This window comes from Crocodylus siamensis, chromosome 1, assembly GCF_052110815.1.
Source record: "Crocodylus siamensis isolate JL-2025a chromosome 1, ASM5211081v1, whole genome shotgun sequence".
In the NCBI taxonomy this organism is placed as follows: Eukaryota; Metazoa; Chordata; order Crocodylia; family Crocodylidae; genus Crocodylus; species Crocodylus siamensis.
This window is the reverse complement of record NC_143395.1, coordinates 23,822,391-23,836,101: the sequence shown is the minus strand read 5'-3', so window position 1 is coordinate 23,836,101 and position 13,711 is coordinate 23,822,391. Positions and strand designations below refer to the sequence as shown.

Here is a 13,711-nt window from a genome sequence, read left to right as displayed (position 1 = left end):
TTTTCTATAAATGATAACATAGATTTTCACATTTTCTTCCCCTGATTGTTTTAATATTCCTCCAGTAAAAAGCTTAGTGCCTGGTTTCCTGATCAGGTACTGGAAATGAAGACATTTTGTAAACTGCATGGAGACTTTGGCACAAGATACATTTGGAGTATTACAAATGTCTTTGTAGTGCTACAGGGTGAGGGTCTGCATGTTCACAATATCTACAGTGCCACAAACATGGCCAGTGTGGTGGAGCACCAAGAGGGTACTCACCACTATAAGGGCTGTTGCAGGCTGAGGGAGCCTGCTTTGTGAGCAGCAGGGAAAGCCTCCACCAGGAATCCTTTTAAGGAGAAGGTGGGTGGCAGAGCACCTTTGGTGTCTGCCACTTTAAGGAGGAGAGCAGGCAGCAGACAGGTGCAGGCCAGCGCTGATAAGGTGGTCATTTGAAGATCCGGGCTTTTAGGGCTGGGCAGCATTTTGCTGCCAGCAGCCAAGGGAGCAACATCACCTGGTTGTGCTGCTGCTCAGGGAACATCTTGGCGGTAAAGGGGGAACTATGGAGATGAAAGGAGGTTCCTAGAGGCCCAAAGGGAAGGGCAGTGGGCATAGAAAGAACTAGACCCAGCCTGGAAAGGGGCTTATTGTTTGTAGACCAAGTCCCTGAGTATATCTGGTAAAGATGAAACCTGGGGCTCTCTAATGGGGCCCAGAAGGGGACCCTGTTGTCCATGGAAAGCAGCAGCTGCTAAGCGAACTTTCTGATCCTTGGACTGGTCAATGTAAGGGGGTGTGACAGGGGGCTATCTTCAGCCTTTTTTTTTTTTTTTTTAAGCCAGTAAGTGTGCCCGCATCAAGGCCTCCTGGATTTTTCTTTTCTGGGGATCAGCTTCCCCCCGGCCTTTACTTTCCTGCCACGACTTGCTGTTACTTGGTTCTAAAGAAAGAGGGAGGCTGACCCACAGGTTCCCAGACAGGCTCCAGGCTCACCACCTGGATAATGAGGTGTTGCCTTAAGGGCAAAATGCATGCTCCTACCTTCCCTTGACATGCCCCATGCCTTGCAGATGGTTTTTATAAATTTCTCTTTATGTTGGGGGTCTCAACCGCTGTGGGATTACCCTTTCTCCCTCTAGCTAGGCCTGTCAGTCAAAACCCACTAATCAGGGCTTGACACTGAGGCTCTAGCTCTCTAACTCACTCAGGCTCAAGGCCCTCCATTTCATGCTCTCCATGACACCAGGCCAACTGACCCTTGTACACTGTGCGCCCCTGTGGCATCGAACTGTTGGGGCCTCAGACCCCTTTGGCTTTGCCCCTCTTTCTGTAGTTAGAGCCTTTTGTCTAAGTCCACCCACTAAGACCTGCCTTCAAGGCTCCTATCTCCCCTTCAAGTGACTTTGGGCTTGTGGCCCTAGAGAGGTACCCCTAGTGCAACAGGGCTTCAAGAACCCCTGTCATGGCACCCTTTGGCACTAATGAGGCCTCCTTCACCCCTGCAGCCTCAGCCACAAACCACCAGTATTTGTTACATCAAACATAAACCATAGGCTTCTATGGCCATATAATGGAAATAATAATAAAGAAATAAGAGAGGCAATGTGCCTGCTTACTTTATGTGATCATGCTTTTGTCTCATAGTGTGGTGTATTCTTCCCAAAGAGGCTCCTGCAGCTGCACCATAGTCATCAGGAGTCCCCCCTCTCTGCTTCCCTTCTGGTCTTCTCCACTTGCAGTTTATATGGTTTTGGCCTTCCCCTTCCTACCACCTGACCAGCAGGCAGGGCTAGATCTTTAACTCTTACTTGACTGGCTGGCTGTGCCTGGAATTTTCTGGATTTAAAGGGACCGACCTGTTTCTTGGTAACAGGGCTAGGGTTCCCTGTTACAGGGGACTAGGGCCAAAAGTCTGAAGGGCTCTTGAGCCCACTACAAGGGGCAGATCAGGGCTCGATGGAGCTATCTGGCACTCTGGCTGGTCTGGAGGTGGGGCCAGGGCCTCAACTAGGCCAGAAGTCCTCTTGAGTTTCAGAACATCACTGTTGAAAAGAGGGTAGGGTTTAGCCAGCATATATGCTGCCATGATGGTTGCAGCCAGTGGAAGTTGGCTGTAGTAGAGAGCCCAGTTGAGGTAGAGTAGTCCAGGAAAATGTCAGACCCCCAGTAGAGATAAGACCAGGATTGGTAGACCTGCATGGTCCTAGGTATGACTTGAAACTGCACTCTGCTGGAGAAGGGTGGCCTGGTGGGACTCCCTATGGCAAGGGAGTCCTCAAGAAATGCCAGGCCAGTTACTGCCAGTGAAAGTCAGGTAGGGGTTCCTTAACCCCAGCCCCCACCATCCAGTGGGTTATTGTGAGAGCAGGAGGGCCAGGTATGCTTACACAGAGCCCTACAGGGTTGTAAGACCCTGGAGTTGTGGGCCAGGCACACTGGATAGAGGCACCTGAGCCTACAGGGGTGGAAAACCCCAGAGTCCCAGTGGAAGGGGCAGAGTGTTGGCTCCAAGGAGTGGGCAAGAATGATGTGTTACCTGGTGAGGGGCTATGGTCAGAGTCAGCCCAGAGTAGGGCTAACTGAGTGGTCACTGCTCAGATGAGGGCCAGGGAAGGGACCCAAAAGGCTGAGCCAGGGCTACTCAAGGAGTGCAAGGATAAGCCTGAAGGCCTATGGGAGTGGCTTAAGGAAGCAGGGCAGTATGTGTGGGGCCCAGGATTGGGCAGAGTGACAGCAGCTTGGTGCGAGCAAGCTGAATGTCGGAGGCCCCAGTGAAAGTGGGTGGAGTGAGTGAGGCCCAAATAGGGCAGAGTGAGAGAGGCCTTATGAAGGTGCGAGTTTGACCGCACTGCAAGCTGGAGCTATTGAACAAACTGGATCACACCTGTGAGGCATGGGGCACAATAAAGGGAAGGTCGGAGTCATGTGAGAACTGCCCTTTGACAACAGGACACACAGAGGGCAGTCTCCTGCCTAGTACCATCTTAATTATTTAATGACAAGGCGTGGCAGGAGAGTAAGGCAGGTGTCTTGCCCAAAGACATGTGGGTGGGCCAGCACTGTGACTGGGCCTGGCAGTTTGCCCCCTATCACAGCTAGTCTGTCACATAATGTTCCTGTCCGAAATGAGCCTTTTTGTAGCACCACGTTTTGTAGTGCCACATGTAATGTATGTCAGTTATGGATAAGCACTACAGGGGATCTCTAGTACCTTCAGCATCACACAGGGATTTGATCTCCCTTCAGTAAGGTGTCACTGCTGGGACCCTGTTGCCACCACCAGTGCTGCAGGGGCACCTGCAACAGCTGGTGTTCCCACAAAGCTGCAGGAAGAGCTGCTGCTGGCAGAAGGAAGAGTCCTTTCCCTGCTGGAAGCTGGTATAAGATATCAAACACAGCCTCCAGTCTCCCAGCCCCCTCCCCTGCAGGGGTGATGGAGGGGAAGGAGAGCAGCTCTCCTTGCCTCTGCCACATCTGCTGAGTGGTCACTGCTTTGACAGTTGCTGTTCCTGGTGGCAGCTGCCATCTGATGATCACTGACAGCCAGGCCCCTTGTCCAGCAGGGTATAGAGCAAGACTTGTTGATAGGGTCCCCTGTGGGTGATGGGAGCAAAGGAACACCCCCCTATGGCCCCCTGGCTGGAGTACATGCCTTTGAGGAGACTTCGTAGTACCTCAGCCAAGGAACTGAGAATATGTGTCCAAAGCCTCAAAGTACTGGCATAAAACTGGTATCGAGGTAGTGACTGATGGGAAAGGAATAGCCTTTTCAGTTTCTGCACTGGAAGGAGAAAAGCTTGGGAAAAGGGATATACATCAAGACTTGTGAGGTTCACATCTACTACTGAGTAAAACCTGGATTTGAGGAAATCACTTTTCTCTTGAAGCTCGTACATCCAATCCTAGGGTTCTGACCTACAGAATGAAAGTGTAAACACAGGCTGTAAGGGCCAAATTTTATCTTTGATTATTCTTATGTGGCCATGTTTATGGCCATGGAGTTCTGTGGCTATGTGGAAGGCAGAATGAAATTGTGATGCTCAAGGCTCATCTGAAACAAATAAGTAATGAACTGAAATCCATAATAAATACAACTAATAATAATAGTAAAATGCTTGCAAATTCCTTCCAGATTGTTGTTCACAGTAAATGAAACTGATAAAATGTATCTAACCATAAAAACCCTGTTTAAAATAAGAACCATTTGTCTGGCTGTTCAGTTTTTGCTGAAGCTTGTGACTTAACTGGGATACTTGAGGAGTCAGTTGCAAGGAAAGTGTGCGCCAGCTCGTTGGGCTCATGTTTCTTGCTTTGGCTGTGGTTCCAAGAGCTTGAGCAGGTAAAATTAGCAAGTAAACATGATCAGTAGGAAATTTTATTCTCTGGATCTCTGTTGTCAACAAGTATTACTTGAACGCAGCATTTTTGTTTAGGACCAAAGCTAAGACTAGATTCTAGCAGCCGTGGATAAAGAATTTTCCTGGGAATGGAGGAAAACAATCATCTCAAGATGTCATCAGGAGATGCAGAACATGCAGGGAGCCCTGCAGAATCTCCCTGGTCTTGGGTAAGACCATATAAACCTACCTAAACAACATTTAAAGCAGAAGAGAGTTGTTCATTGTGCTATAAGACCCTATGTGGAACAGAACCTGCCCCTACTCAATATGATTTTACTTTTCTATCATGGCTTAAGAGTTTAATTAAGTGTTAGATTTTCCTTTCTAAGCCTATTTGCAAATATTTTAGAAATATATTTGGCTGGGGGGTGGGTGGGGGTGGTACTGTTACTTAGCTTTGCAGTCTCTCCAGTTAGTTGTTGCAGTAAAATACAGCTGTATTTTTATAGTTCTCCTTGATGCCTTGTTGGCTGAGCAAAGCATTGCTGTAGAAGGGGGTTTGCTGTAGATGGAGGGAACAGGATGACTTTGAGAATGATACCCAGACATGGATTAAGAAAAAAGACAATGAAACCTCAGTATATAGAGAGTCTGATTTATTACTACATTAGCTGAAAAAGTAGAGCCCTATTAAAAATAAGTTTGCCTTGGGATCCTGATTACTAGAGGATCATTAGTTCTGGGGCTCCAAGTTTTTTTTAATCCAAACCTAAAGCCTCTCACTGCTGAACAGGATGACTTTCTATAGGGCATTTACTTTCATGGCATTATTAAATGTGAATAAGAATGTGCTAAATTGACTGGGAAATCTGTGTAGGTTCCAAAAACTCTTATTGAAATAAAAATAAGGCTTTACATCCATATGAATTACTTAAAAAAAAAAGCTTTAATGATGTATCTAATGAAAGAAAAGGCTGAATTTATTGAAATTCATGGATCTATTTGCATAAACCACCTTAACTATCTTAACTCTCTTTATCTCTGTTTTAATGTTGACACCAATGATCATTGTGGAAACAGAGATACTTGAGAGATTTATAACTATCACATGATGTCTGTGGGTGCTCAGGGACAGGCTTAGAAACATGGGTAAGGTGATGCACACGTGGGTATTGTATTAACCCTTTCAGCCAATGCATATAGATTTATAAGGGCATTTCATTTGGAAGGTAGAATTGTGAGTTTAATAGTTTATCATGAATAAGGGCCCTGTACCTGAAGCATAAGAGAGGAAATATTAGCAGTTCTCACTGTCAACATCTCAGACTGTTGATGTGCGAGAGGGCTTGCTTCTAAAGTAAGGGCCTGCTTTTGATGGGTAGGGAGGCACTCTGTAGATATGGATTTTTACAGTGAAGGTAGGTGAGGATTTGTGAAACTCTATTTAGGATACATTAATATGGCAGATGAATGTGAAAGGGTGGTTATTGAAGTCAGATGGTGAAAGCTCTAAAGTCAGTTTGAGCTATATTGTAGAGAAACATGCATCGGTATTTCCACCCTCTTGTGTGGTGGTGATAATTTAACTTGGAAAAAGAATCCCATCTTTCAGTGTAATAAATGTCTACAATATTCTGCAGTTATTTAGCGATGAGAATTTATGATCTTAATTTTACCTCAAGGTTTATTCAGGGGATTTCTTTAATATTTACTAATTTTGAAATGTTCAAGGCAAAAATACCAATCCCACTGCTACATGGAGCTATTTTTAAAGCACCAGATATGTGCATTGCATAATTAACTGTGCAGCCATTCTGTTAATGATTATATCGTGGACAACTGCTTGCAGCAAATGCATTAAAAGGCATTCAGAACTGCTGCTGTTGAGCTCTTGAAGTTGTTAGACCTGTGGTTCTGTCAAGTAGTTTAAAGGAGCACAGCAACATTGCCCCCAGGAATTTATGAAATGCTTCAACAGGAACTTGTTTTGCTCAGCTGTAGACATTTATTATGCTGGGTAGAAGGCTGTGGACCATACAGAGTTCATAAGAGAACTCAAAGAATATATTTGAAAGATCCAGAAGTCCAGAACAGATAACTCCCAAGCTGAATCTTCCCCCAAATACTGAAGGATACAAATTATGTCAATGCATGGGGTAACAAACTACAGTAGGAGTACTTAGACCAAACTATTTTCTTTTATTATTATTATTATCACTGTTATGGCCTTTAGTAAGAAGCTAGCATATTTCCAAAAATGAAAATACTTTCATTTTTCAAATATTCTAGGTTTCAAAAATGCTTTTTTTGATTCACCATGAAGGGTCCCAAAGACCACACATGCAGTTTCATACAGAGGCATAACCCTTTCCCTGAGGAAATCAGAGGGGTCACATGCAATTTCTGATCTGGCCTGCAGGGCTGGGCACACACCATTTATCCAGCCTATGGACCCGCCACACATCATTCATTTAGACCAGAGGTTCCCAAACTTTTTCTTATTGCAAACCCCTTTCCAGATTTACCAGCTGCCCATGTACTCCTTCCTACTAGCATATGTTTTATATTTTAACTTAAATGCCAATTATTATTATAATTGGCATTAAATAAATGAAAATTAAATCTGCCATTACACAATTTCTCCCATGTACCCCCCACAGAGATGTCTTGTGTACCCAAAAGGGTACACATGCAACAGTTTGGGAACCCCTGATGCAGACTGTGGGCCCAGATGAGTTTGATGGCCCTGATGTATGTGGTCATTTTTTTTAATGCAGCAGGAGAAGACAATGTGTTGGGTTGTAATCTCTTTATGGGAGGGAAGGAAAGAGAGGAAAAAATTGGAATGGGCCTAATTATTTTCTCCCTGACTCCAGTGGGAAGGGAGGAAATACCTGTGAGATCCTTAATAATGTTCCTAATGTCCCCCTCAACTACCTCATGGTAATACAAGTTTGCTGAAGCCATGCTACTAGCAGCTGACTTCAGGACTCAACAGACACAAACAGCTGGGGGCGCAGAAGAGGAACTCAACCTTTGTGACAGCTTTCTGTTCTTAGCTTTGTGGGATCGGTGCAAGGGTGACGAGGTACATCCCATCCAGCCTCCACCATCAGTCCGTGACGCCTCAGAAAAGGGGAAAAACATCTGCCAAAGAAAGCTGAGCTTTTCTTTCATATAGGAGGTTGAGATCTTGTGTACAGATCTTGTCTTCTTGTTGGTCTCAAACTCAGCCCTCCTTTATGTGAAAAGCAGCAGTGATGTATTTCCAGTATTTCAATGAGGGGTGCTCACAGCCTTTATTCTCTTCACTTGTGAGAAAGCATTGGTGACAGTGCAGATCTTGTAGACAAACAGCAACAGAGCAGGAGAAAGTGAAGGACCTGCTGAGACCTTTTGCTGAGTTTGATGACATGACTCTGGGAAGCCCTGAGAGCTCCTTCTAGCATGTCACTGCGGAGGAAGTGGGTGTGGAGGGACAGGGGAGGCAGTGCTGCCTTTGGACTACATTTGTACAAAGGCCTGCTCCAGACAGATGGGAGACAGACAACTCAATAGGAGATAGTGTTGTTCTTTCCATCAGGAAGGTGAGAGGCTGTGAACTACCATTTACTGGAAAAACTTCATAACATTGAGCTGTAGACTAAAAAAAACCTCCAGTTCTTTACCTGACTGCCCACAAGTTGACTTCAGCCAAAGCATAGCACAAATATAGTCTACCCACTGCACCTATAGAGTCCCTTGTATATATGTGCTTGAGAGGCATGTAGGCATGTGGCTATACAGAGGCCTGTTGGTAAGAGCAAGTGTTAGCAACTTTAAGCCAACTGATGATACACAGGCCTTCTAAGAAGCTAGATCAGATGGGTTTAAGGAAGCTTTATTTCAGTGGGTTGAGACAGAAATACTGACTTTTGTTAAAGATTAATACAGATATTGTTCTGTCATTCTGGCACAGTTGGTGTATTTAGCTCAGTGACTGTTAGTACCTTTTGTTTCCAACGCATTTCAGTCTTAAATCTTTAAGTACGCTGCTGTCCACAGAGTTAGGCAGAATTTTATATTCATTTCATTGAGACTACAGGGAAATGGCACACAAAATGTGCCCTTTTTTACTGGGACTCTACATTTGCTTTCTCACTTTATCATTTTCCCAGTCTAAAGCAAAACTTGGCTTTTATTGTGGTGGGGAAAAATGTTATGGATGTAGAAGAGCTAAGGTGTGTGGTTTGGGGTAGTGTGGGTACACAGAAGATGGGAAGCCATGAGAAGAGAACAAAGATTTTGGATAGACAGTAGGGAACAAATTAAAAATACATGGGGTTTACTTTAGGAATTTCAAGCTATGGTACATAGCTATAGCTCTAGTTAAAGACAAACAAGCAATTAGAGCCTATAAAACCAGATTCTCATTTGGTATAAATCAGTGTAGCTCCTTCGGTTGTAATGGAGCTGAGCATCTGGGTCAATATTTGAGCAAAATATGCAGCTATCTCAGGCATGGAGCAACCTGTTTTACAAGAAGTAAAACAGTTTTACCAAGCAAGCATGTTGCATTTGCATGAGAATTTATGAGACTGAAAACCAGATTATAATCCTCTTTTGTTTGCATCACTCTACATTAGCTCTTCCAAGGGGGGATTATTTGTTTAATATACATGGCTTGATAGCATTAAAGGGCGTATTTGCTTGATAGAGACCCCAGCCTAAATCCAACTTCTCTTCCTACTTAGCTAATTTTAGCTGTACGCATTTCAGGCCACTTGCACAGAGATTAGATTCTCCTCTTATCTTTGAGCATGCTCACAAAGGGAAACTCTGGCCCACTTAGACTCTGCGGCCATGTCCAGATGTGCATGGACGTTTGGTGCCCTAGGTACAACTAGCGGTGGCGCATCTTCTGCTGCTGCTAGTTGTCCCTGAGGAATGCCTGTGCCATGTGTGTTCTGGCATGCAGCAAGTTACCCAGGGTGGGGTAGGGGAATCTAGAGCCAGCACCTAGCAGCCTTACCTGAGGTCCTGGGGGCCTCCTGGGGCTACAGCAGTGGTGATCCTGCTGTGCAGAGTCTGGTTGGCAGCAGGATGCAGCTCTGGCCAGCCAGTCTCCACTTCTTTTTTTCTGCAGGTTTTTTTTACTCCTGGATATCCAAGGGTGAAAAAACCCCTCTGCACTGCTCCCTTGCAGCACAGAGAACAACAGAACACGTGGTAGGTGGAACTGCAGATGTGTCTGTGTGCTCATCTGCCTGTGATTTTATTCTGCCCTTAACTCTGTGAAAGTACCAACAACAGAAACGGGCAATGGAATAGCTCCAATAACCATCAGCCATGGCTAAATTTATTCACATTTAACCATGCTACTTCCATTCCATTTCCTGACCCCGGTGCTACACAGGGACTTACTATAGCTTAAAGAGGGTAATAAACTCTGCAAGGGAGCAGAAAGAGTGCAGAGTGGAGAAACATCATTTCCACGAGTTTCAGGCTCCGAGAGCAGCCATGTTGCTGCTGCCCATAGATCAGGCGCTGATTGACTTTTGTCTTTAGCCCTCGGTCAGTGGCTAAACAATGGCCCTTATATGACTGGACATATATGAAGCTCAGGCTGACCTCTGAAGTTCTACAGGAGTGGGAAGTATTGCCTTTTTGTGAGGATAAGTGGCTGTCAAATGTGTGCACCAGACACCTATTTTCCAGTGCTACTGTCACGGAGCCACAGAGGTGCTCCGTGATTGAGAGGGTGATTGGCAGAGCTGTCAATCACCCAGGCAGCTCAGGTGCCTGGTTGCCAGGACAACCAGGTGGTCACATGGCCGGAAGAGGTCAGGGCCAGGCCTTTATAACTAGCTGAGGCCGGAGCTAGACACACAGTTCCCTTCTGGCTGCTGCAGGAGCAGGAGCTCTGCAGCTGAGCTGAGCGGCCTGAGTTAGTGGTCGCAGTCCTTGCCACCCTAACCGGCTGCGATGATGCAGGGAACAAGATCACCCTGACTGCAGGTAGGACTAGGAGCCCTGGCAGGGCTTGCAGTTATTGTTGGGCGTGTGGAGCCTCTGTATTTATGTTGGAGCCAGAGGGCTGGACTTTGAGTTACAGTTTACACCGGAGGACCGGGTGAGGCTGTAGGGGAGCGAGGAGGCCTCAGGGGAGCTCCCCAACTGCTTGGGGGTTCCCAGTGCCCAGTTGAGGCACAGCGCCAGGGGCACTAGTGTCGGTGCTGCTGGGCATTATTGTGCGCCAGGGAGGCGCGGTGTGCGGGGTTACAGACCCCAGCCCATAAGGGCAGTGTTTAGCCCTGGAGCGGGGCAGGGACAGAGCGCAAGAGGCGCGGAGTCAGCCCCGAGAGGGCAAGGCCCTGGAGCGGGGCCAAGACAGGGCGCGTGGCGTGTTGGCCCCAGAGTGGGAAGCCCACAGGGGCGAAGCGCAGGGAGCGCGGTAGAGGCCCCTGAGGGGCGAGGCCCCAGAGAGGGGCCGAATAGCCAGGCCTAGCTAGCCACCCAAGGGCGCCGAGACTAGGGCGGTGATAGCGCCGGCCCAAGGGCGCCGAGACTAGGGTGGCGATAGACCTAAGGCTAGCGCAGTGAGAGCAGCCGAGCTAACCACCCCGAGGGCGCCGAGACTAAGGCGGTGATAGAGCTCAGGCTAGAACCCAGCCCGAGGGCGCCGAGACTAGGGCGGCGGGAGTGAGCCGGCCCGAGGGCGCCGAGACTAGGGCGGCGGGAGTGAGCCGGCCCGAGGGCGCCGAGACTAGGGCGGCGGGAGTGAGCCGGCCCGAGGGCGCTGAGACTAGGGCGGTGATAGAGCCGAGATCCGGGCAGAGGGAGCGTGCCGGCCCAAGGGCGCCGAGGCTAGGGCGGCGAGAGCGCTCCAGACTTAAGACAGAGCCGGCGATTAGCCAGGCGCCGGCTGGGACCCGGCCCAGGGGGCGCCGGTAGTGAGCGGCGCTGGCGAGCCGACCCAGGAGGCGCCAGCAAGTAGCTGGGCGCCAGCGTGACAGGCCCAGGGCGCGGGGAACGGGCGAGAGATTGGGGCCCGACCCAAGGAGGCGCCAGGTGGGCGAAGAGCCCCGGTGCCCGAGAGCGAGAACAAGGGCACCCGAGGGGCGAGGGACCATACAAGCGTCCCCCGGAACAGCTGCGAGGCTTGGGGCGTGCTGAGGGGGAGGCTTGGAGGCACGCATTGCCCTTAAGGCAGGACGCTTATCAAATCCCCAGTCTGGAGTAGGGACATACAACAAGACCGCCTATTAGGGAAACTGGCAGCCTCCACATTATATCTTTTACCATCAAAGTCGTGGCGGGCGAGGTTCTGAGGGTGCTACGTCACCCTAAAGTGACGGTAGGCGGCGCTAGGGGGTTCACGGCCGCCCCTAGCCGCCGCTCCCTCACAGCTACATCTACATCTTGAATAGTATGTGCAATTGTGGGCCATCTACCTCTAAAAGAATAGAACTAGGAAAGGTATTAGAAAAGAAGGGCAACAAGGATGATCAAAGGTTTCTGTATGAGGGGAGACTAAACAGGCTAGGACTTTTCAGCTTAGATAAAAGACAAATGTTTTAGGGACAAAGATAGAAATTAAGAAAATCGGGACTAGTGTAGCGAAAGCAAGTAGGAATTTATCATTTACCAGCTTTCCCACTACTAGAACTAAGGGACAAGGATATTATTAGGAAGCACATTTAAAACTAACAAAAAAGATTCTTTTTCACGCAGCGGGCATGTCTTCATAAGAAGTTTGCTGCGGCGTTCCCTAATTAGCTCTGCAGTAAACATCTCAGTGTCTACATATGTGGCCCTATTAGGATCCAAGAAACTAATAAAATCCACAGCAGTAAATACAAGTACTATCCTGCTGCAGAGTTTTTTTCATGCATAGCAGTGCACGTGTAGATGCTGACCTGGCTGGTTGCGGCACAAGGGTGCTTTAGTATTGGGGCTTCCTACTGCCTAGCCCTGCACTGAAGCATCTGTGCCTCAGCCAGCCCCTCTGCAGCATGTTGAACCTGGTTGGAGCAGCCGTGGGGTAGCAGGCTGACCCCCCAGGCCCCCTGCCAGCTGGGGCTGCTCTGACCTGGTTCAATGTGCACATGTAAACACGGTGCCTGGGAGCAATACACTCTGGTACGATACGCATTGGAGTTTATTGCTGCACATTAATATGCACATGTAGATGTGCCCAGCATGTAATTATCCTATGACACTTATTGTTTTAGAGCAGCAGACCCAAATGAGAGTTGTGGGGGCAATGCTGGCGGCGCCATATCCAAAGGACAAGCTGCGCCGTGTGCTGGGAGGTTCTCCACCTCCGGGCCACCACCGCTGCACTTTGCTCCCAGCAGCAGGTTGTGGCAAAAAAAGGTTGGGAATCACTGTTTTAGAGGCTGAAAATTTAAGTAGGTTCAGAAGAGGATTAGACAAATTCACGCAGGATAGGTCCATCAGCAGTTTTTAAACATTAAAGTTGCAATTTTGAAATTAACTCTTCCGAGGCCTATAAATGCTGGAAAATATAAGGGAGGAGGGGCAGGGGACAGATCAGCTCGGATAGCCCCTACATAAATACTCATCCCCTTATCATGTGCTTTGAGCCACTATGAGATACACAATGCTCGGTTAGATGGGGTTGTGATCTGACCCCAGAAATCTCCTATGTTCTTATGCTCTTTAGGATGAAGCACACATGCCTTTTTCCCACTCTTTGAAAAACAAATTGTAAGCGTGACCCAAACAGAATGTCTTGCAGTGATTTACTTCGCAGTCCCCAGTGTGATGTACCTCTTCTGGAAACCTCTTCAATATATAGTTATTTTACATTTCCCTTAGAGATAATTGCTAAAGCATAGTAACCCTCTGCACTTATGTCTTGAGAGAGATTTTTTCCTTATTTTATGGTAGATGAAAGTTCAGCTTAAACCCACCAGAACTAAAAGATGTGAAACAAGTAGCTGGTAGACAAGCAGGAATGGGATGGTCAGTGGATGTGTTATCCAGTTCCTGTCTTCCACACTATAATCGGGGCTCTTTCTTTACTTGATGAGTAATGCTTTAATAATAACATCTTCCCTTTTAGGTTCTGCAATGCCATAAATGTGAACAGAGCTGGACAGACTCTGGCCCAAATCATCTTCTCAATGTGAGACAGGTGTGCCTCACTTGGGAGCCGGAGGGTATGCTGGTGCCAGTTCAGGGTAAGAAAGAGGTGAACTAAGCTGTCTTTGTCCCATGGAGCTGAAAACTAGGGGCAAAATTTTGCAGGTTTGACTGAGCAACTGAACTCATCTCCCCTTGAACCTTGGGCTGTGAGTGCTGAATACTTCTAAAAATGTTGGCCTGTGTCCCAGTATTGTGAACCCCAAACATTCAGGAACTGTGAGCCAGGCTAC

General features: G+C 47.6%; 1 protein-coding gene across 4 annotated transcripts in view; it reads left to right on the top strand.

The window, feature by feature from the left end:
• The first annotated feature begins 4,346 nt into the window (after nucleotides 1-4,346).
• Nucleotides 4,347-13,711, top strand: part of LPIN1 (lipin 1) — a 137,541-nt gene continuing 128,176 nt past the window's right edge. For 3 of the 4 annotated variants that reach the window (XM_090031964.1, XM_090031945.1, XM_090031991.1), the window contains exon 1: nucleotides 4,347-4,555. In XM_090031964.1, the coding sequence (XP_089888090.1) occupies nucleotides 4,475-4,555 (81 nt within the window). In that variant the 5' untranslated portion in view covers nucleotides 4,347-4,474. Of the gene's footprint in view, nucleotides 4,556-13,398; nucleotides 13,517-13,711 lie in introns of all 4 variants that reach the window. The other variant, XM_090031955.1, reaches the window with a different exon arrangement.